General features: G+C 42.0%; 1 protein-coding gene across 8 annotated transcripts in view; it reads right to left on the bottom strand.

Moving 5' to 3' along the window:
- LOC110494596 (forkhead box protein P1-B) overlaps positions 1 to 24,212 on the bottom strand; it is a 233,073-nt gene that overhangs the window by 18,925 nt on the left and 189,936 nt on the right. For all 8 annotated transcript variants that reach the window (XM_036950691.1, XM_021569807.2, XM_021569804.2 and 5 more), the window contains 4 exons: positions 22,871 to 23,057; positions 13,942 to 14,055; positions 7,823 to 7,910; positions 6,019 to 6,102 (listed from right to left, as the gene is read on the bottom strand). In XM_036950691.1, the coding sequence (XP_036806586.1) occupies positions 6,019 to 6,102; positions 7,823 to 7,910; positions 13,942 to 14,055; positions 22,871 to 23,057 (473 nt within the window). The remainder of the gene's footprint in view (positions 1 to 6,018; positions 6,103 to 7,822; positions 7,911 to 13,941; positions 14,056 to 22,870; positions 23,058 to 24,212) is intronic.

Raw genomic sequence — 24,212 nt, forward strand, 5'->3', positions numbered from 1 at the left:
GAAGTATGCTTGGGGTCATTGTCCATTTGGAAGACCCATTTGTGACCAAGCTTTAACTTCCTGACTGATGTCTTGAGATGTTGCTTCAATATATCCACATAATTTTCCTACTTCATGATGCCATCTATTTTATGAAGTGCACCAGTCCCTCCTGCAGCAATGCACCCCCACAACATGATGCTGCCACCCCCGTGCTTAACAGGTTGGGGTGGTGTTCTTTGGCCTGCAAGCCTCCCCATTTTCCCTCCAAACATAACGATGGTCATTATGGCCAAACAGTTCTATTTTTGTTTCATCAGACCAGAGGACATTTCTCCAAAAAGTACGATCTTTGTCCCCATGTGCAGATGCAAACCGTAGTCTGGCTTTTTATGGTGGTTTTGGAGCAGTGGCTTCTTCGTTGCTGAGCGGCCTTTCAAGATATGACGATATAGGACTCGTTTTACTGTGGATATAGATACTTTTGCACCTCTTTCCTCCAGCATCTTCACAAGGTCATTTGCTGTTGTTCTGGGATTGATTTGCACTTTTTGCACCATAGTGAGTTCATCTCTAGGAAACAGAACATGTCTCTTTCCTGATCGGTATGACGGCTGCGTGGTCCCATGGTGTTTATACTTGCGTACTATTGTTTGTACATATGGACGTGGTACATTCAGGCGTTTGGAAATTGCTCCCAAGGATGAACCAGACTTGTGGAGGTCTACAATTTTTCTGAGGTCTTATTTCTAATTTCTTTTGATTTTCCCATGATGTCAAGCAAAGAGGCTCTGAGTTTGAAGCTAGGCCTTGAAATACATCCACAGGTACACCTATAATTGACTCAAATGATATCAATTAGCCTATCAGAAGCTTCTAAAGCCATGACATCATTTTCGGGAAGTTTCCAAGCTGTTTGAAGGCACAGTCAACTTAGTGTATGTAAAATTCTGACCCACTGGAATTGTGACACAGTGAATTATAAGTGAAATAATCTGTCTGTAAACAAATGTTGGAAAAATTACTTGTGCCATGCACAAAGTAGATGTCCTAACCGACTTGCCAAAACTATAGATTGTTAACAAGACATTTGTGGAGTGGTTGAAAAACAAGTTTTAATGACTCCAACCTAAGTGTATGTAAACTTCTGACTTCAACTGTATATTGTATCTGTACTGTACTGTTTTGTCTGTCACTTGTTGACTTTGGTGCAAATAAATAAAACCTTATGCTTTACTTTAATTGTTAGGGTGAAGAAATTAGGCGTTAATTTCTGTTGTAAGCTTTTTCTCCCATCAACACCCACTCCCTGAACAGTCTAAAGCCTAGTCTAACTCAGTCTATATTCTAAAGCCTGGTGTAACCCAGTCTATAGTGTAAAGCCTGGTCTAACTCAGTCTATAGTATGAAGCCTGATCTAACTCAGAGGGCATCTCCAGTTATAGTCTAACTCAGCTCCAGCTGAGACTCAGGCCTTGACCTGTGGGATTGCCCCAATGATGCAGCCACCGAGCCACGCCAGGGCTAGATACATTTATCATAGCAAATCATTGTAGCTACCAGCATGCACTGCACTGCCACTGGAGAAAAAAGGGTGTAAAAAAAGCAGTGTCCCCCCTGAGCTTTAACACAGAGCCCTGATACAGGGGAGAGGAGAAGTAGAGAAGTCAATATGCTATCTGCTGCCCTAGCCACTTTTCATATACAAATGTCCCTGTGTCAAGCCCTCGTTCCGAAGCCTAATCTACACAATCCGTGTGTGTGACAGAGGCAAAGCTGCAACAGACAACCTATTGTAACTCTACATATCCAGGAGCTTTATGTTGCCCTCCTGCCTGCCTGCCTACCTGCCCGCCCGCCCGCCCGCCCGCCTGCCTACGTGGAGCGCCGTACAGAGACTGACTGGAAATAAATGATTGGAGCTTTGGAAGGAACTCGTCAGAGAAGAGGACCTCTGTGTGTGTGTATGTGTGTGTGCCGCTGTGTTCAGCCCCACAGTGTACTGGCCCTCATGCTTGAGGCACTATGAATGAACTGTCACAATGACTGAACTATGGTAATGGGGTTCCTTCTAAAACAGGACAAAATAGCAGCTATATGTAAGCTGTATGTTAAGTGGTACAGCCTATAAGATAAGGATTGAACAGTAAGTCACATAATGGTATGATGACATATACAGTAGGGATGGTGTTATGGTCCGATGAATGTGGCAAAATAAGACATTGAACAGCCATCAGAATTGCTCTTAACTTGAGAGACATTGTCTTTCTGAAGCTTATTTGGTGGAATCAACAAAATACTATGTTCACAACAAGATGTTGAGGGGATTTTTCAATTAAAGAAATGTCTATATTTAAAAAAGATATATAAATATATATACAGTACCAGTCAAAAGTTTGGACACATCTACTCATTCAAAGGTTTTTCTTTATTTGTACTATTTTCTACATTGTAAAATAACTGTGAAGACATCAAAACTATGAAATAACACACATGAAATCATGTAGTAACCAAAAAAGTGTTAAACAAATCCAAATATATTTTATATTTGAGATTCTTCAAAGTAGCCACCCTTTGCCTTGATGACAGCTTTGCACATTCTTGGCATTCTCTCAATGTTTTTCCAACAGTCTTGAAGGAGTTCCCACATTTGCTGAGCACTTGTTGGCTGCTTTTCCTTCACTCTGCGGTCCAACTCCTCCCAAACCATTTCAATTGGGTTGAGGTGCAACTGAGGCCTGGACTTTCTGACGGGCCGCTCCCAGGTGGTGAGGGTGGAAACAATATCTCCACCCCGCTGATCCTCAACACTGGGGCCCCACAAGGGTGCGTTCTCAGCCCTCTCCTGTACTCCCTCTTCACCCATGACTGCATGGCCATGCACGCCTCCAACTCAATCATCAAGTAGACGACACTACAGTGATCAACAACGAGACGGTCTACAGGGAGGAGGTGAGGGCCCTCGGAGTGTGGTGTCAGGAAAATAACCTCACACTCAACGCCAACAAAACAAAGGAGATTATCGTGGACTTCAGGAAACAGCAGAGGGAGCACCCCCCTATCCACATCGACGGGACAGTAGTGGAGAAGGTAGAAAGTTTTAAGTTCCTCAGCGTACACATCACGGACAAACTGAAATGGTCCACCCTCACAGACAGTGTGGTGAAGAGGGACAACAGCGCCTCTTCAACCTCAGGAGGCTGAATAATTTTGGCTTGTCACTGAAAACACTCACAAACTTTTACAGATGCACAATCGAGAGCATCCTGTCGGGCTGTATCACCGCCTGGTACGGCATCTGCTCCGCCCACAACCGTAAGGCTCTCCAGAGGGTAGTGAGGTCTGTACAACGCTTTACCAGGGGCAAACTTCCTGCCCTCCCGGACACCTACTATACCACATGTCACAGGAAGGCCAAAAAGATCATCAAGGACAACAACCCCCCGAGCCACTGCCTGTTCACGCCGCTATCATCCAGAAGGCGAGGTCAGTACAGGTGCATCAAAGCTGGGATCGAGACTGAAAAACAGCTTCTATCTCAAGGCCATCAGACTGTTAAACAGACATCACTAACAGTGAGTGGCTGCTGCCAACATACTGACTCAAATCTCTAGCCACTTTAATAATTACAAATTGGAATGAGTGACACATGTATCACTAGTCACTTTAAACAATGCCACTTTATATAATGTTTACATACCCTACATTACTCATCTCATATGTATATACTGTACTCTATACCATCTACTGCATCTTGCCTATGCCGCACGGCCATCGCTCATCTATATATTTATATGTACATATTCTTATTCATTCCTTTACACTTGTGTGTATAAGGTAGTTGTTGTGAAATTGTTAGATTACATGTTAGACATTACTGCTAACTAGAAGCACAAGCATTTCGCTACAGTCGCATTAACATCTGCTAACCATGTGTATATGACCAATAAAGTTTGATTTGATTACTTCCAAATTTGTGGCAAAATGGCTTAAGGACAACAAAGTCAAGGTATTGGAGTGGGCAGAACTGAAAACGCGTGCGCGAGCAAGGAGGCCTACAAACCTGACTCAGTTACACCAGCTCTGTCAGGAGGAATGGGCCAAAATTAATCCAACTTATTGTGGGAAGCTTGTGGAAGGCTACCCGAAACATCTGACCCAAGTTAAACAATTTAAAGGCAATGCTACCAAATACTTATTGAGTGTATGTAAACTTCTGACCCACTGGGAATGTGATGATAGAAATAAAAGCTGAAATAAATCATTCTCTCTACTATTATTCTGACATTTCACATTCTTAAAATAAAGTGTTGATCCTAACTGACCTAAGAAGGGAATTTTTTACTATAATTAAATGTCAGGAATTGTGAAAAGCTGAGTTTAAATGTATTTGGCTAAGGTGTATGTAAACTTCCGACTTCAACTGTGTGTTATTTCATAGTTTTGATGTCTTCACTACTATTCTACAATGTAGAAAATAGTAAAAATAAAGCCAACCCCTTGAATGAGTAGGTGTGTCCAAACTTTCGACTGGTACTGTATATATGCCATTTAGCAGAAACTTTTATCCAAAGCGACTTACAGTCAAGCATGCACATATATTACATATGGGTGGTGCCAGGAATTGAAGCCACTACTCTGGTGTTACAAGTACCATGCTCTACCAACTGAGCTACAATTGACTATGATACAGAGGTTTATGTTGCTGCTCATACCAACATCAGTTCAGACACTATGGAATACCATGTGCTCCGCGTTAATAATCAGAACAAAATGTTATCTGGGATGTCAACATATGTGATCAAAACAATATTAACGTCTCCTCTCAAATGAGCAACTGCTTTTGTTTAACTTCTTTGGGACTGGGGGGCAGTATTGAGTAGCTTGGATGAGTAAGGTGCCCAGAGTAAACTGCCTGCTACTCAGGCCCAGTTGCTAATATATGCATATTATTAGTAGATTTGGGTAGAAAATACTCTGAAGTTTCTAAAACTGTTTGAATGATGTCTGTGAGTATAACAAAACTCATATGGCAGGCAAAAACCGGGGAAAAAATCCAACCAGAAAGTGGGAAATCTGAGGTTTGTAGTTTTTCAAGTCATTGTCTATCGAATATACAGTGTCTATGGGGTCATATTGCACTTCCTAAGGCTTCCACTAGATATTTGGACATAAATGATGGACTTTATCAAACAAATCAAACATTTATTGTGGGATTGCATTCTGATAAAGATCACCAAAGGTAAGTGAATATTTATAATGCTATTTCTGACTTTTGTTGACTCCACAACATGGCCGATATCTGTATGGCTTGTTTTGTTGTCTGACCGATGTACTCAGATTATTGCATGGTGTGCTTTTTCTGTAAAGCTATTTTGAAATCTGACACAGGGGTTGCATTAAGGAGAAGTTTATCTAAAGTTCCATGCATAGCAGATGTATTTTCATCAACATTTATGATGAGTATTTCTGTAAATTGATATGGCTCTCTGCAAAATCACTGGATGTTTAGGAAGCAAAACGTTACTGAACGTAACGCGCCAATGTAAACTGAGATTTTTGGATATAAATATGAACTTTATCGAACAAAACATACATGTATTGTGTAACATGAAGTTCTATGAGTGTCATCTGATGAAGATCATCAAAGGTTAGTGATTCATTTTATCTCTATTTCTGCTTTTTGTTACTCCTCTCTATGGCTGGAAAAATGGCTGTGTTTTTCTGTGACTAGGTACTGACCTAACATAATCATTTGATGTGCTTTCGTCGTAAAGCCTTTTTGAAATCGGACACTCTGGCTGGATTTACAACAAGTTTATTTTTAAAATGGTGTAAAATACTTGTATGTTTGAGGAATTTTAATTATGGGATTTCTGTCGTTTTGAATTTGGTGCCCTGCAATTTCACTGGCTGTTGGCGAGGTGGGACGATAAATGAAGAGATGAGGATATAAATTAATAAATATTTGTGAGACAATTAGACAAATGAGAGAAGAATAATGAAGGAAAACAGGCACATGACAGAGCTGCTACTCACTGGCTGTGGGGTGGGTTTGGGCTCCGTGGATTTGACGTGGAGATGCGTCATCATGGCTTGCAGACGCTCTTTGTCTTTCGCTAGCTGTAACGAGAAGGAAAAAAATTAAATCCTTTACGAACAAAAATCGAATTCTCTGTAGTACAATCCAACACATGATGTTCTTTCTCACTGTTTGTCAAATATCCAGTAGGAAGTAGTTTTATAATATGCTAGGCTAATGTGACGATAAACCTTTGTGCATTTTGATACTTTAGTCATCATGCACGAGTCTACCGTGCCATGTCTCTTCTTCAAGGTCAAACTACAAATGTTTTGTCTTAATTTGATCACTCTGTTGTCGCAGAGAATTTTCCATTATGAAAAATGTATCAACGCCTACAAAAATGTTGATTAATTAGAATCCATATAATAGTTCACATTTCCTGTTGCTGCAGGACTATTTTCCTGCAGTGAGAAACTGTTCAAATTACCATAGAATATCTGTATACTCTGTGTCCCATTGCAAATAACAAACTCTGGATCTGCCTGCATGTCCTAAACTGTTCTCTCTGTTTTACAGTAGCTGCCAGGTCAGATTATAGAGATATGCTGTGTTAGGAGGAGGACGTGTCTGATAAATTCTCACTCTTTGAGTCGCTCTCAATGACACACAACCAGAGCGGAAATAATGAGTATGACGGTAGTGTGGTGCAATGCTGAAGGAACTGAACTTGTAACCTCATCGTTCAAGGTTACAATTCTGTTAATCATGAAACTTTGTACCTTAAGTCTACTGTATATGGGGCGGCAGGGTAGCCTAGTGGTTAGAGCGTTGGACTAGTAACCGGAAGGTTGCGAGTTCAAACCCCCGAGCTGACAAGGTACAAATCTGTCGTTCTGCCCCTGAACAGGCAGTTAACCCACTGTTCCCAGGCCGTCATTGAAAATAAGAATTTGTTCTTAACTGACTTGCCTGGTTAAATAAAGGTAAAATAAAAAAATAAAAAAAATAAAATATAGCACATATGCTATACATAAACATGCCATTGATTCGAAAGCCTGCTTAGCAACAAAAAAATGACAAAAATAAGTTAGTTAATGGCATGGATTGTTATGTCTACCTTTCAGTTGTAATAAAACATATGCAAACCTTCCACAGAGACATCTGACTCCAGCCTAGAAGGGATGGTTTTACAGTGACCAGTTAGAGAGTGTTCAAACCCACCTCTCCACAGACCTTTACCAACACACACTAATGGGCCAACAGTGTCCCATCCATTTTTCCATAAGTGCATACTTTTTTTTAAAAAAATTTTTACATTATACTTAATGTACATACTGATTGCATATTTCCAGGGTCCGTCTTATGGAAGAAGTGCCTATCAGGCCACTCATACTGATGACTACATTAATATCTCTGATCGCCGTTATTTGTGAGAAATTTAGCATCTTCCTATTCCAATAAACCCAGTCGACAGCCCATCGTTGGCTGCTGCCTGAGCATTTCAATAAGTGTTTTATTGTTGGTGCCAAACAGTTAAAAGTAATAAATATCTATAAAACCCAGTAAAATTCAAAATGTAATTATCTTCTCTACTTAGCCCCGGGGCCCTTCATATATCTTTGCCTGGCTGTCATGCATACATAACACATTTTTAATGACTGGTTACTCACAAATGTACAAAATCATTTCATTCTTCCACCCCCCTCCATGTGTGACCCATGGTTCATTTCTGCGAGACAAGGAGGGGGCAGTAGACAGAGGAAGTGTCAGGAAAGGAGCCACAAATATTTCGGGCGAAAACAAAACTGGAAACAATACCTGCAGTTCCAGCTGCTGTACAACCTGCATTTGTACCCGACACTGGGCTGTGCTCCTGTCGTCCAGGGCGTGCTCATTGTTGAGATGCCTGAGAGAAAAGAGAAAACAAAGATTCTCAGCTCAGTGTGTCTTCACATGGTTTAACTGCAGCCTTTTATACAATTTGACACAAATCCTATCATGCTTTTTATGTGATTACGTGATCTAGTAATTCCTCTGTACAGGTACTGTGGAAATAACGTAGGAATGTCTGGTGTACACACGCACATATAATAATGGGTAAAGACTGTGCAGATCTAGAAGTATAAAACTACCCAAATATTACCAGGATTTGTATAACAATATATGCACAACCTGAAAAGGAATAATCCTTTAAGCAAAGAAGAATGGAATCCATATTTCATGAGGTGGCCATATCTGCTCAAACTTAACTTCATAGATAAGAAAAATGACTTAAGAATTTCAGGTTGGTTTCATTTAGTAAATTATGCAGTGCTTCAGTGTGCACCCTTTCTCTTTGAAGATGGCACCATCCTACTCTGGTCGGCACATTCTCCTTATTTTGGTGTATTTTTCCGGTTAATTATGTCATCAAGATTTAGAGATCTCAAATGAAGCCAGAAGGAATGGCAAAGGACAACAAGAAGAAGATAGATGGAATCTGTCAAAAACTTGCATTATGAATATAATTATGCATGATTATTTTATTCTGCAAAGATGTTCTCTTTTTCTGCACGTTTATAACTAATCTAAATAAGTAGCTTGCCCAGCAGCAGACGGGGTTTTTTCCGTGATTTATATAAAATGGTAGAGATAAGGTTCACAAGTGAAGGAAATATGATTGGAGGATTTTTATCAGCCTCTGCATGAATTACTGTTTGAAAATGCTTATGCAGGGGCATTTCATTAATCATTTCATCATAATCCGAGCAGGATGTTTGAACTGATTTCACAAATACCCTTTCATTTCACTACTTCATTATGCTCGCTAATGGATCCAATATATTATATATATCATAAATTATATCACATCTTCAGTGACCATGTAGGTCACTGTCACTAGGCATGCCTCTGCGCGCTCACAGTAGCGCCGGTGGAGGAAGGAATGGTGTGCGACGTGCCTGTCTTCTCAAATGCACTTTTTCTGTCATTTACTGCAAATCAAATGTAGCCAGACCTGCCTGACCGGCTGCAGAAGCAGTGACAGGCCGGACTGATATGATGGCTCAATAAATCTAAAGGCCTCCCTGGCAGTTTTGTTGTGGGCTGATTGCTTAACATACAGACAACACGTTTGTGCATTAAAAAACACACAGACACACACAAAACAGAGATATGTGAAGGAGGGGAAAATGGATGGCATTCTGCTTGGATGTGAAGGTTTCGCTTCTAGTGGGCTATTTTCAACCTTGGGGAATTAAAATCTTTATGGAAAAATACACTGCTTTTCAGATGGCCGTGTTTTATATATATGAATTACTGTAATTACTGAATTACTGTATATATATACTCAGTATTTCAATTGTATTATTTTGACAAAAAGACAGAAATGAGAAAAGGCATATCTAAGGAAAGTGTAGACGATAACCATAGCTGCTGAAATCAATTCTGTCCACTCTCAGCTTTACATTTATCTTAATGAAATAAAAGGCCATTTAATTAAGTAGGTTGGGAATTGAAACTGGTAAACATTTCAGAACATCTAACTAAAATTTGAAAGAAAAAAAGGAGTAAGTAAAGACATTTCAACTTCAATTTAAACGGCATAGACCACATTTTCAATAAAGGGTGCCCTACGTGATGAGCTTTAGAATTTCTCTGTTCACAGAAACCATGCACCTTGCTTCTTTTCATCCTTTGTTACATTACTTTTTTTATTCTAATGACATGGAGAGCCACAGTGCATAATTAATAGGAAATGAAATATTCAAATGGCTCCTAATGCAGCCATGCGAAGAGCATCTGGATACAGGGAGCTGCAGGGCTCTAGCTGGGGATACAAGGAGCTAGTTCGGGATACAGGGAGCTAGCTGGGGATACAGGGAGCTAGTTCAGGAAACAGGGAGCTAGCTAGGCATACAGGGAGCTAGTTGGGGATACAGGGAGCTAGCTGGGGATACAGGGATCTAGCTGGGGATACAGGGAGCTAGTTGGGGATACAGGGAGCTAGCTGGGGATACAGGGAGCTACCTGGGTATACAGGGAGCTAGTTGGGGATATAAGGAGCTAGCTGGGGATACAGGGAGCTAGTTGGGGATATAGGGAGCTAGCTGGGGATATAGGGAGCTAGCTGGGGATACAGGGAGCTGGTTGGGGATACAGGGAGCTAGTTGAGGATAAAGGGAGCTAGCTGGGGATACAGGGAGCTAGTTGGGGACACAGGGAGCTAGCTGGGGATACAGGGAGCTAGCTGGGGATACAGGGAGCTAGTTGGGGACACAGGGAGCTAGCTGGGAATACAGGGAGCTAGTTGGGGATACAGGGAGCTAGTTGAGAATACAGGGCGCTAGCTGGGGATACAGGGAGCTAGTTGGGGATACAGGGAGCTAGTTGGGGATATAAGGAGCTAGCTGGGGATACAGGGAGCTAGTTGGGGATATAGGGAGCTAGCTGGGGATATAGGGAGCTAGCTGGGGATACAGGGAGCTGGTTGGGGATACAGGGAGCTAGTTGAGGATAAAGGGAGCTAGCTGGGGATACAGGGAGCTAGTTGGGGACACAGGGAGCTAGCTGGGGATACAGGGAGCTAGCTGGGGATACAGGGAGCTAGTTGGGGACACAGGGAGCTAGCTGGGAATACAGGGAGCTAGTTGGGGATACAGGGAGCTAGTTGAGAATACAGGGCGCTAGCTGGGGATACAGGGAGCTAGTTGGGGATATAGGGAGCTAGCTGGGGATACAGGGAGCTGGTTGGGGATACAGGGAGCTAGTTGAGGATAAAGGGAGCTAGCTGGGGATACAGGGAGCTAGTTGGGGACACAGGGAGCTAGTTGAGAATACAGGGTGCTAGCTGGGGATACAGGGAGCTAGTTGGGGACACAGGGAGCTAGCTGGGGATACAGGGAGCTAGTTGAGAATACAGGGAGCTAGCTGGGGATACAGGGAGCTAGTTGAGAATACAGGGCGCTAGCTGGGGATACAGGGAGCTAGCTGGGGATACAGGGAGCTAGCTGGGGATACAGGGAGCTGGTTGGGGATACAGGGAGCTAGTTGAGGATAAAGGGAGCTAGCTGGGGATACAGGGAGCTAGTTGGGGACACAGGGAGCTAGTTGAGAATACAGGGCGCTAGCTGGGGATACAGGGAGCTAGTTGGGGACACAGGGAGCTAGCTGGGGATACAGGGAGCTAGTTGAGAATACAGGGAGCTAGCTGGGGATACAGGGAGCTAGTTGGGGACACAGGGAGCTAGCTGGGGATACAGGGAGCTAGCTGAGGAAACAGGAAATTGCCATCGAGAGAGAATATGAATGTTGGCATGTGTCACTTTCTATACTTTAAATTAAACCGATTTTAAAAGCTTTCTGGCAGGATGACAGCCCCTAATGTAAATTGACACAATAAAACAAGTTAAATAGACATTCCTTAAAGTCAGTTTTTTACATATCATTTAGGCAGCTTTCCTTTTTTATTGGTTTTAATTAGATATACTGGACCCGCTACTTTGGACCAGCCCGATGCCACATGTCCATATAGTTGACCATTGTGTAAATTAGAATGTCTATTTTCATAGTTTTTCATAAAAACTATTTGCACATCAGTTAAAACCAATTTTTTAAAATATGAAATATTCAATAATATTTTTCTATGATTTTTAAGAAACAATTTTTAGGACACGTGTTGAGAAATATGAAAAATAACATTGTCTACAAAAGAAGTAATATCCACCAAATAGCCTATTCTTTCTTAAGCAATTGTCAGAGAGTGTTGCGGTATGAGTCAGTTAGTTTTATGAGTGCCAGAGAGAGGCAGAGGGTGCAGCACTAGAGGGCAGTGCAGTGTTTCACTAGCTGTGACCTTTGAATGGTCACTGAAGAGGGGTTCTTGACCCTCACCAATATCTGTGACTCGACCCCACCCCACACAGCACTGGATTGAAAACAGGAATAGGATTTGACCCTTTTTATTTATCAAGATAGTGCATGTAGGTATGTTGTCTTTAAAATGCATAATAAATACACACACTTCAGTCCTGTGTTAGTTGTTACTGCTGGCATGCCGAGCTGAAATCTGGTTGACGTTAGAGTCCTCCTCACCTTTCCGACTCGCCAATACTCAGTGTTCTGCTGTCTCTTATACACACTGTCTCTACTGTCTCCTCCGGTTCACTTCCACCATATCTATCCACCCCAATAATATTTTATTAAGGTGTTATTAGCATATGCCTGATTTATTGTTTGTTTGTATTTGTGATTCTCTTGGAGACGTGGAGTAAACATCAGTCTCTGGGTTTCATGTGGAAGTGGTTAAGGGTTTGAGACTTAACACCTTGGTGAGCTGCTCATTCTCTTGCCTGCTGTTAAACAAAGGCAGCTTTGTGGTGAATCTTCCAATGTTTTCTTAACATGTTCCAAGCAGTTTGGGCAGGCAACTAAAGTAAACAAGATGTTGCCATGATAACCACAGTTGTAAAAACATAGCAGAGTGACTTAGATACTTTTTTTCTAAGGTGAGCTTTACCTGGTGCACAGATTGTAATTACTCTCCCTTCTATAAACAAAGGGTGAGGCAATGTCAGAATACAATGCATAGCGATTGATTGAAGGGGACACTCACAAAACTGAAATGTTGAGGGAGAAAAAATAGATCTGTTTTTCTAATTTGTAATGAACAACAAGTTTTTTAAAAACGACTCAAACTTTCTGTGATTTCTCGCTGTAAACTGAAATCCAAGGTAGCTCACATTATTATCATCAAAAATGATTTCAAACGTGTTTTGTGGTGCTGCAAACATTTTAGGGCACTTTTTAAAACCACCTTCTCTCCAAGTGGCTGGTTGCATATGATGAAATGAGAAATTAAACACAGAGTAGGAACAGCAGAGCTGTAAGTGACCGTAAAGATTCGACCGATCTCCTGTGTGTTTGTGAGGGACCTCTGTGTGCTGTGACTGCTAGGCCCAGGATAATGGGATTGTGTCATATCTTGTTTAAAGTGCTACTAATCCGGGGAAACAGACACCCATTGATCTGCTGCCACAGCACAGATGTTTTCATCGTCTGTCTCTGTAGCCATGGTGGTGTTATGTGTTGGATTACCCATAGAACACTGCACACAAGGTTACTTAGTAAACCAGGGTTAGGACTATACAGGGGATACAGTACAACGAAGGCCCAGTTCAAAGGGGATATGAATTAGGAGAAGAAGCCAAAATCCTGAGACTGGTTCAGTTTGAGAGGGTCCAGTGGGCATGGTATTGCTTGAGTTTTTTGATGAGTAGAACTATTGAATCTGACTGAGTACAAGACCTGAAAATAAGTTACTTCTGGTGCTGTTATTAAGGGATGAAATAGAGATACAACTAGTTAGGCAGTTGAGAGACAAAAAGAGATTCAGAGCAAGAGAAAGACAGCAGGAGAGAAGAAGAGAACAGCAAACAGAACGAGAGAGAAAGAAAGCAAGGGAAAGACAGAGAGAGCTGAGTGAGGAAAGCAAAAGCACAAATCCCTGTCCAGTGACAAGGACAAACATGCGGAGCTCCCTGAGTGTTGGCTGCCACAGATAAACATTCTCCCGTTGTTTGTTTGGGAAAAATGGCCAGAATCACCATGGGGACTGCACTTATCACAGGAATTAGAGGCCCCTGCAGGGCCCAGTGGAGACCACACCCCATCACTATCATAGAGGAACAACAACACACCTAGCATCTCCACACACACACACACACACACACACACACACACACACACACACACACACACACACACACACACACACACACACACACACACACACAAATAACCCGTTACACCTGTAGTGTCACTAAGCCCCAGGGGAAACATAGCCTTAATCGGCCCAAGAAGAGGGCCAAGCAGAGGGGGAACATAGACAAGATACTGGAATGTCTGACGGACGAAGACAACAGAACAGTGAGATGCAGCCTAAAAGCTATGAAACTTACTTCAGGAATGACTGGAAGTCCTCAAACACCGCCTCGCATCCAGGCCACTTGCAAACCCCGTGCCCATAAAGCGGGTGACTGTGGTGAGAGTGTTGGTAGTCGTCTAGCGTGGATCTGTAAGAGACAGACAAAGAGATAAACACAAACATTAATTCCTACTTATTAACAGTGTCAGTGCGAACAATGTTTCATTGGCATGTTACAGAAGTACACCACTTAAAATTGAGGATGTTGATGGGTTTGGTGAGAATTCCCCTTGTGTTGTCTCAACACAAAAGCCTTCCTTTGAGTTGACCTTTGAACTGCGGGCAGTGTGAAATCAGTGTAGCTTTGTGATCTCTGCTACCTCTCTGGCTGGAGGGGGTGGTCCTTGTAGGGGCAGTCCTTGTGAGAGGGACTAAAAGCAATCAATATGTCATTATTTACTGTCAGTGATCCGAGTAGCTGCCCACTTTGATCCAGGCAGCCAGGGGTTCCCTAAGACCTTACTGCTGAACCCTTTCCCAGAACCCACCTGGAGGAACAGACAACAGGAAGCCCCCAAATCCATCTGCCAGCCAAGCACAAACAGTAAACACCAAACACTCCCGTCTGCTAGCAATTTATTTACCGGTCAACGGACGGACCAACCGACGTCAGCAGGGGCCAAACGCGCACGTCGAAGGAGCGGCTTACGGCTTCACAACATCAGCTGTAAATACCAGGACCGTCCAGATAAACAAACTATACAACAACTTACATATAGCGTTGCAAGTCGAAACAGTAGGATGCAGAAGCATGTGCATGTAGAGAACGAGACAGTCTACCATATGGAGACAGGCACTGTACAAGCCACACAAGTCTCAGCTACAAGAGCCTGGGGGACTGTCCTGTATCACTACCACCTGTGTTCTAGTGGCCCTGTAGTCTAGCACACCACTGCAGCTTACATACTGGCCCGTTCTGCAGGAGGCTGAGAAGGGAGAGGGCAAGGGAAGATTCATTAGACCCAAATCCTCACAGATTCATATGGAGATGCTCTGTGTGTATTTTGCTCTCCTTAGGATGACTGTTAAAGATCCCTCGCAAAATTGAACCATTCCTAACGCATCCATCTGCAATGCATTAAAAATAAAGTAGCAAAGCTTTACCTCAAGAGGGTCGTCACAGGTTTTCTTGTGTTATAATTACTTGCTTAAGAGTTCACATTGTTCATAACATGTGATAATTGCATTGCAATTAGGGAGCAGTGAAGCATTCATGAATGCGTTTAACATTCAAAAAATCTGAAATATAAAAAATACATATGAATTATGCATATGCATTAAGACCTCTGTTTTGATACAGCTAATAAATAGATGGTAGAATAAATATTATAATGACTTTTTAACAAGAAAATGTGTGGACTGGTGAATGTTGCGCTGATTTTATATTTAAAGAGATGCTTTTTAAAATGATTTCCGAGTAGCCCTGTTGGTTAATTGTGTATTAATAAGATATTGAATTGTGGAGTGTGCGCTGGGAGTCAGTGAGCACAGAACTCTGAAGGAGCTTGTGGCAGAAAGACCCTTTTAAACAGCAGATGACTAAACAGTGGTAAATGACAGAATTTACACCAAATCAGCTACATTAGTGCAATAGAAGAAGTGCCCGGGATTCTGGGGGGGGTTCTCCCTATTGTGACCTCATTCTCATTCAGCACTAGGAGAGAAAAAACATCTCCTCTCCTCAGCTCTCTCTCTCTCAGATCCTGTGGTGGAGTTAAATGTGACTCGCACCCTGGGCAGGTCTGTCAGGATGCTATTATTGTCAGGCTGCCTGGGGGAAGATAACTCTAATGATCTTGTAACAGCAATGAGGGAAACCATGCCATCTGCATCCTGTATAGAATAGGAACAAAAAGCTTCTCTACCTAGACGGAACATGGCCAAATCTTCCAGGTGTTGTTTATCCGTACACACCAACAACACATAGGCATACCATAATGCCGGCAAAAAGACAACCACAGCACACAATCTGTCTGTTTTTGAGGACGGTGACTTATATCATCAACAAGGCATGATCCTAGGGACTATAAAGTACACTAGGGCACTCAGTGTGATTATTGGTAGCTAACAGAGAGAGGATTGATGTTTCTACCAAGCTGGGTCAGAGTCTGGACATGGCCTGTCTGGAAAGCCAGTCACAACACGGTCTATCATCTCTCAGAGTGGGTATCGATGACTGCCTGCTCTTCTGTGGCCTCCCTAGGGCTCTCCAGACCCCCCGCCAATCAAGGGTTTACCCCGTAATTATTTAATTATAATTTTACGTGTGTAAAACAAATTAAAGGCAAGAAAGGGGCGTGTCGTGCCAAATCAGATTATTTATCTCCTTAACAGATTGCTGAGCTGAAGTCCCTGAGCTGTGGTTACTGATGGTTGCTGGGAAGTAAGTGGGCCAAATGCTATGTGAGATGAATGCTCTCGCTCTCTCCAGCTCTCCCTCGCTTTCTATCTCCATCTCTCTCTCTCTCTCTCCATATCTCTATCTCCATATCCCTCTCTCTACACTCTTAGAAAAAAGGGTTCCAAAAGAGTTATTTGGCTGTCCCCATAAGAGAACCCTTTTTGGTTCCAGGTAAAACTATTTTAGGTTCCATGTAGAACCCTCTGTAAAAAGGTTTCTACATGGAAACCAAAAGGGTTACCTGGAACCAAAAATAGTTACAGTATACCTGGAACCAAAAAGGATTATCCTATGGGGACAGCCAAATAACCCTTTTGGAACCCTGTTTTCTAAGAGTGCAGAGAGAGGGATATGGAGATAGAGAGATATATGGAGAGAGAGACATGGAGATAGAAAGAGATGGATGTGTATTTTTTCTCCATGTCTCTCCCTCTCTCCATCTCCATGTCTCTCTCTCTCCCCATCTCCATGTCTCTCTCTCTCCATCTCCATGTCTCTCTCTCTCCATCTCCATGTCTCTCTCTCTCCATCTCCATGTCTCTCTCTCTCCATCTCCATGTCTCTCTCTCCATCTCCATGTCTCTCCCTCTCCATCTCTCTCTCTCTCACACACAAAATGAGTGCAGCATAGGGATGGGGAATTTAAGTCAGATACAGATTGGATGCATTTCATTGAAATAAGCAAATCATTGAACTAAGAGACCTGGCTCACAGGGGTATTTCTCTCCTCACAATCCTAAACTCAGAGCAGGATGAATGACAGACAAACATATCTTCACCATATTGGTGTGATTCAGTCAGGATCCCTGTCTGTGAGTGAGGGCTCTTTGAGGCTGCTAAAAGCTGGAGCAACGTCTCATCTGCGCCGGCAGTGATTGAATTTCTCCTCCTTCCTTAAGACGGAAGTGAAAAGGCTGTGAATAATGCCTGTGGATGCACTTAAGGTTTTAGTTGCAGGCGTCGCTGTGCCTGGGCAGATTTTATATGACACATGAAACTAACTACATGGTACTTAGGGCTAGCTGTAAACCAATCTGAGCCCGGACGGGAAAGCAGGTCCATCAGCAGAGTGGCTTGTTTCTGTTGCATGACAAAAGGACTTACAAAACCACATCAATTAAAAGTTCATTAAGTTCAGCGCTAGGAGGATGAGTGGATGCTCTCTATTTACACGCAGCCCAGGCCATTATCTAAAACCTGATTATTCAAATCCCTGGATTATAACAGACATTTCTCACAGCCTTGCATGGAATAATCACGCCACATAATGTTTCCTTCATTTTCTATTCTTCCCAAGGATTCTGATTAGAATGGTGTCTGCATCATCAAAAGAGAGGAATAATGTTCTTTATAGTTATATGATTTAAGCACATGGAAATTAACACAAGCAGGATTATTGGTTGTATGAATTTAAATAAGCATCATGCAATGTTTAATAGGGATTTTTTAATGCTCATTTATGTCAGTCATCTATATTTTAAAGCCGGGTTTGGAAACCTTTTTTGCCATCCACAGCAGAGAGACGGGTGAGAAATCACCTGTTTGGGTTTCTACTCTGAATATTCAACCCCAGATTGCCTCCTTCACTTGAACGTGTGCTAAACTGCTGTTGACGTCTTTTTTCATCTCTGTCAGGGAGCGCAAGGCGTCGGGGGCAGCCTTTCACACACATCTTCTCCAATGTTTCATGGAGCCTTCAGCTGGGCCTTGTTGTTTCTCTCTTCCCACTGATGGTTGTTGTTGTTGGTTCACATCTGAAGACGTGTGATGGAGGGAGCGTGTCAATATTTCCCCCTCCGATTAATCTTCAGCCATAGGGATGAGAGCGCTGACTGACTGGCTAACTGACTGACTGAGCAGACTGGATGCATCAGAGCCTGTGGATACTGTCTGCAGTGAGCTAGGAGAGGTGTCACTGAAGCTTGATGTGTGTTTGTGTGTGTGTGTGTGTGTGTGTGTGTGTGTGTGTGTGTGTGTGTGTGTGTGTGTGTTTGTGTGTGTGTGCGTGAGTGTGGCTGGAACAGTGTGTGAAAAGGACAGGGGGGGTCTATCTTTGTTTCCATGTAATGTTTAAGCGAAATATGGACATTTTGTGAGACCTTATAGTCAAAATATATGAAAGGAGAGTCAAAATACTGATGTCATACCACTTGACCTAAAATGTCTCACATTATCTTTAAATAAATGTACACCACCGTTCAAAAGTCGGGGTCACTTAGAAATGTCCTTGTTTTTGAAAGAAAAGGAAATGTTTTGTCCATTAAAATTTCATCAAATTGATCAGAAATACAGTGTAGACATTGTTAATGTAAATTACTATTGTAGCTGGAAATGGCAGATGTTGTATGGAATATCTACATATAGTGCCTTGCGAAAGTATTCGGCCCCCTTGAACTTTGCGACCTTTTGCCACATTTCAGGCTTCAAACATAAAGATATAAAACTGTATTTTTTTGTAAAAATTCAACAACAAGTGGGACACAATCATGAAGTGGAACGACATTTATTGGATATTTTAAACTTTTTTAACAAATCAAAAACTGAAAAATTGGGCGTGCAAAATTATTCAGCCCCTTTCAGTGAGGATCTCTGAATGATCCAATGTTGACCTAAATGACTAATGATGATAAATACAATCCACCTGTGTGTAATCAAGTCTCCGTATAAATGAACCTGCACTGTGATAGTCTCAGAGGTCCGTTAAAAGCGCAGAGAGCATCATGAAGAACAAGGAACACACCAAGCAGGTCCGAGATACTGTTGTGAAGAAGTTTAAAGCCGGATTTGGATACAAAAAGATTTCCCAAGCTTTAAACATCCCAAGGAGCACTGTGCAAGCGATAATATTGAAATGGAAGGAGTATCAGACCACTGCAAATCTACCAAGACCTGGCCGTCCCTCTAAACTTTCAGCTCATACAAGGAGAAGACTGATCAGAGATGCAGCCAAGAGGCCCATGATCACTCTGGATGAACTGCAGAGATCTACAGCTGAGGTGGGAGACTCTGTCCATAGGACAACAATCAGTCGTATATTGCACAAATCTGGCCTTTATGGAAGAGTGGCAAGAAGAAAGCCATTTCTTAAAGATATCCATAAAAAGTGTTGTTTAAAGTTTGCCACAAGCCACCTGGGAGACACACAAAACATGTGGAAGAAGGTGCTCTGGTCAGATGAAACCAAAATTGAACTTTTTGGCAACAATGCAAAACGTTATGTTTGGCGTAAAAGCAACACAGCTGAACACACCATCCCCACTGTCAAACATGGTGGTGGCAGCATCATGGTTTGGGCCTGCTTTTCTTCAGCAGGGACAGGGTAGATGGTTAAAATTGATGGGAAGATGGATGGAGCCAAATACAGGACCATTCTGGAAGAAAACCTGATGGAGTCTGCAAAAGACCTGAGACTGGGATGGAGATTTGTCTTCCAACAAGACAATGATCCAAAACATAAAGCAAAATCTACAATGTAATGGTTCAAAAATAAACATATCCAGGTGTTAGAATGGCCAAGTCAAAGTCCAGACCTGAATCCAATCGAGAATCTGTGGAAAGAACTGAAAACTGCTGTTCACAAATGCTCTCCATCCAACCTCACTGAGCTCGAGCTGTTTTGATAGGAGGAATGGGAAAAAAGTTACAGCTGTAATCGCAGCAAAAGGTGGCGCTACAAAGTATTAACTTAAGGGGCTGAATAATTTTGCACGCCCAATTGTTCAGTTTTTGATTTGTTAAAAAAGTTTGAAATATCCAATAAATGTCGTTCCACTTCATGATTGTGTCCCACTTGTTGTTGATTCTTCACAAAAAAATACAGTTTTATATCTTTATGTTTGAAGCCTGAAATGTGGCAAAAGGTCGCAAAGTTCAAGGGGGCCGAATACTTTCGCAAGGCACTGTAGGCATACATAAACCCATTATCAGCAACCATCACTCCTGTGTTCCAATTTCACGTTGTGTTAGCTAATCCAAGTTTATCATTTTAAAAGGCTAATTGATAATTTGAAAACCCTTTTGCAATTATGTTAGCACAGCTGAAAACTGTTTTTCTGATTAAAGAAGCAATACAACTTGCCTTCTTCAGACTAGTTAAGTATCTGGAGCAAAAGCATTTGTGGTTTCGATTACAGGCTCAAAATGACCGGAAACAAATAACTTTCTTCTGAAACTCATCAGTCTATTCTTGTTCTGAGAAATGAAGGCTATTCCATGCAAGAAATTTACAAGAAACTGAAGATCTTGTACAACACTGTGTACTATTCCCTTAACCAGAATAGAAAGAGGAGTGGGAGGCCCCGGTGCACAACTGAGCAAGAGGACAAGTACATTAGAGTGTCTAGTTTGAGAAACAGACGCCTCACAAGTCCTCAACTGGGCCAGCATCCCGGAGTCACCTCTTCACCGTTGACGTTGAGACTGGTGTTTTGCGGGTACTATTTAATTAAGCTGCCAGTAGAGGACTTGTGAGGCATCTGTTTCTCAAACTAGACACTCTAATGTACTTGTCCTCTTGCTTAATTGTGCACCGGGGCCTCCCACTCCTCTTTCTATTCTGGTTAGGGCCAGTTTGCGCTGTTCTGTGAAGGGAGTAGTACACAGCATTGTACGAGATCTCCAGTTTCTTGGCAATTTCTCACATGGAATAGTCTTCATTTCTCAGAACAAGAATAGACTGATGAGTTTCTGAAGATGGTTCTCTGTTTCTGGCCATTTTGAGCCTGTAATCGAACCCAGAAATTCTGATGCTCCAGATACTCAACTAGTCTACAGAAGGCCAGTTTTTGTTGCTTCTTTAATAAGCACAACAGTTTTCAGCTGTGCTAACACAATTGCAAAATTGTTTTCTGATGATCAATTAGCCCTTTAAAATGATACATCTGGATTAGCTAACACAACGTGACATTGGAACACAGGAGTGATGGTTGCTGATAATGGGTCTCTGTACGCCTGTGTAGATATTCCATAGTCATTTACAACACTAACAATGTCTACACTGCATTTCTGATCAATTTGATTTTCTTTTAATGGACAAAACATGTGCTTTTCTTTCAAAAACAAGGACATTCCTAAGTGACCCCAAACTTTTGAACGGTAGTGTATGTGATGAACGAGTATCCCATAATCAGTAAAACATATAGCTTTTATTTGCTTCCAAATAAGGCATTCCAAGTTCCCTCATTACGATTGAGAGCAGTGTGAGATCTCCACTACCAACATAGAACACTATCTATCTGCCTGCCTGTGTTTGAACCTCTCTCCACCTCCCTGAGCCTGATGGTTTATAGTGCTAAACGTGTTTTCATCTGCAGTGCTTTCATAATGACACATAGGTTTTGATCAGCGAAACACAAGTCAGATGTTGTGCAGTGAGCTCATGGCGCCTGGAGGCTCCTCACCAGCAGTTCAGAGATCAGCGCCTCAGTGCAAGAAAACAAGTCAATGTGTTGGATGCCAAATTAATTCCTTCCTTAAAGACACAGTGGCTCAGGGAAATATTTCTGAAAACGTACAAATATCACGTCAAGCATCCGGTGAAAAGAGGAGTTTTCTGACATAGATCTTACATCGTATCAACGTACTTTTCAAATATTTATAGTGTATTTTTTAAATCATGTAATTTTAAACAGTCTCTGTTTGACGTATTCAAATTAACGTTGGAATGAACTTGACTTATTTAATATAATGATCATTACTATTTGAATAAAGAATGCATTCCGAACATATTGACGCAGAGCAATTCAGACACCACAGTTCATTGCCTGTCACACCTACAGAAGGCTAGTTGTCATAAACGTCACTATCCGGAAGGAAAGCGAAGGTTGCAGTGTGTGTGTGTTTTTCTGTTGTTGAGAGGACGTTGGTAATTTGAATTGTATTTAACCAAACAGAGCCCTGCACGTCACAGCTGCAGTTTCCTAAGTGCAACTGAAATAACAGCACCCTTGACCCTCTAATTAATAGTGTGCTGATCCCATTTCCATTACTGCAATCTAAAGTCCAAATCACTCCCTCGCTCCCAGGTGTTTCACTGCAATTCCCAGGTGCATTCTGACACACAGAACAAGCTTGTGTCTTAATGAAAACAGTAAGGTACTTACAAACTATAAATTAATATTCATCTGTGGGCAAAGCCCTATGGGAACATGTCCATCAACTTAGGCCCCTTCAAGGAATTGCAGTTTTAAATAGGGAATATGTAGGCCTCCTGTTTTCTGTATTCAAAGATGACAGTAAAGAGAATGTCACACATAATGAGTTCCAGTTTTGTTTCATAAAGTAGAAAGGACACGTATGCCTAGTTGCACCCCAGTTTAGAAAAAGAGGTCAGATTGTGGCGAATATCATAATCTGTGGTTGTTAAATCAATGAGCAGAACATCCTTAGTGATACATTCAGTCACAACCCATTCCCTGGAAATATAAAACCTATTGTGCCCAGCGTGTTACACTGAAGCTGTTGGATCAGGAGGAAGAGGACGACAGACAAGAGAGAAACTCACCCTTCTCTCTTCAGAGAATGGCTCATGTACTGTCCATTGGTGGAGGCGTGTTGGTTGAGGAGGGGCTTCTTGGGGGGTTGTGGCGAGGACAGGTCCAGGCCGCGGCGGCCGTTGCTGTTGTTGCTGTTCTCTTCCTTCAAGTTCGTCACCTCCTTCCACAGCTGCTGAAGCTCTGCTGGATTTATGCCTGAAACAAACAAATTGGATAATTAAATCAATTAACAGCTAATCTAACTCTCTTCGTCACGTAATTAAATCAAAGGGCCTGTAAACAAAGCTGAGTATTAATGAGAAAATATCCCACTAGAGGGTAATGCACTGAGAGCGCTTGTACCCTCCCGCTCTCTCTCTGTGATCTGAAGCGTGTTTGTATACACAAATCCCTGGCATTCACACGCATTTCATGCCCACAGTAAATAATTAACATCCAGACAAGGCATGAAATCTGAATAATCACCATCATTTCTTGTACAAGAGGAGAGGCAGAACACACACAAAAAGTTTACAATAGCAATGTTACAACCAAAACAGCCCACCCCACCTCCTCCAGAAACAGGACCCTGGGGTAATATTCTGAAAAGCGCATTAATGTGCAAAATACTTAAAGCTCTGCACCGCCTCCAATTGACACAGAAGACTTAAACCTCGTTTAACGAGTCAAGCACACTGCAGCTAACACAGCAGCCTTCTAAAGAGAAACATCTATTGAAGACAGAAGACATTTTCTTGTGTCGGAACACATACACAGAGAGAGCGTGTTTTCTGTGCTGCTGTCTGACAGCCATCCTGACACCCTGGGCCAGATTGGGGATGAGGAAGAATAATGCTGTGTTTGTACACCCCAGTTTCCATGTCTGAGAGAACCTAGCCATTGTTTGAACACAATGTATATGTGTCTGTATATATAGTGTCTGTTACCACTAGCAGGAGAAGCCTGCTTTCATTTGACATAAATGAGGCAAAAGCTGATAAGAAAAATAATATTCCGCCCGTGAGGGTATGTTCTCTAGCCGTTTGTATTATGGTTCAGAAAAGTATTTGGTTAATCCATATTTTTTATAGCATATTAAAATATCCAATATGGGAATGTGTGCACATTTGTGAATTTAATAGGAGCGCGATGGGCAAGACCACTCGTTTAACATTACAATTAATTAAATCTATTCTCAAAATGAGCAATGGCAAATGAAAGATGATTTGCACATGCTTATCTCGGGTGGGTTTATAGTCTCCAGATGTTTTATCGCTCGCTCTATAGATACCAGAAGTGGCCCTTTCAAGCGCCAGATCGTAATACATTTTGCAAAATGCTTAGTCTTAATTTATTCCTGTTGTGGAAAAT

This window comes from Oncorhynchus mykiss, chromosome 17, assembly GCF_013265735.2.
Source record: "Oncorhynchus mykiss isolate Arlee chromosome 17, USDA_OmykA_1.1, whole genome shotgun sequence".
NCBI classification, from domain to species: domain Eukaryota; kingdom Metazoa; phylum Chordata; class Actinopteri; order Salmoniformes; family Salmonidae; genus Oncorhynchus; species Oncorhynchus mykiss.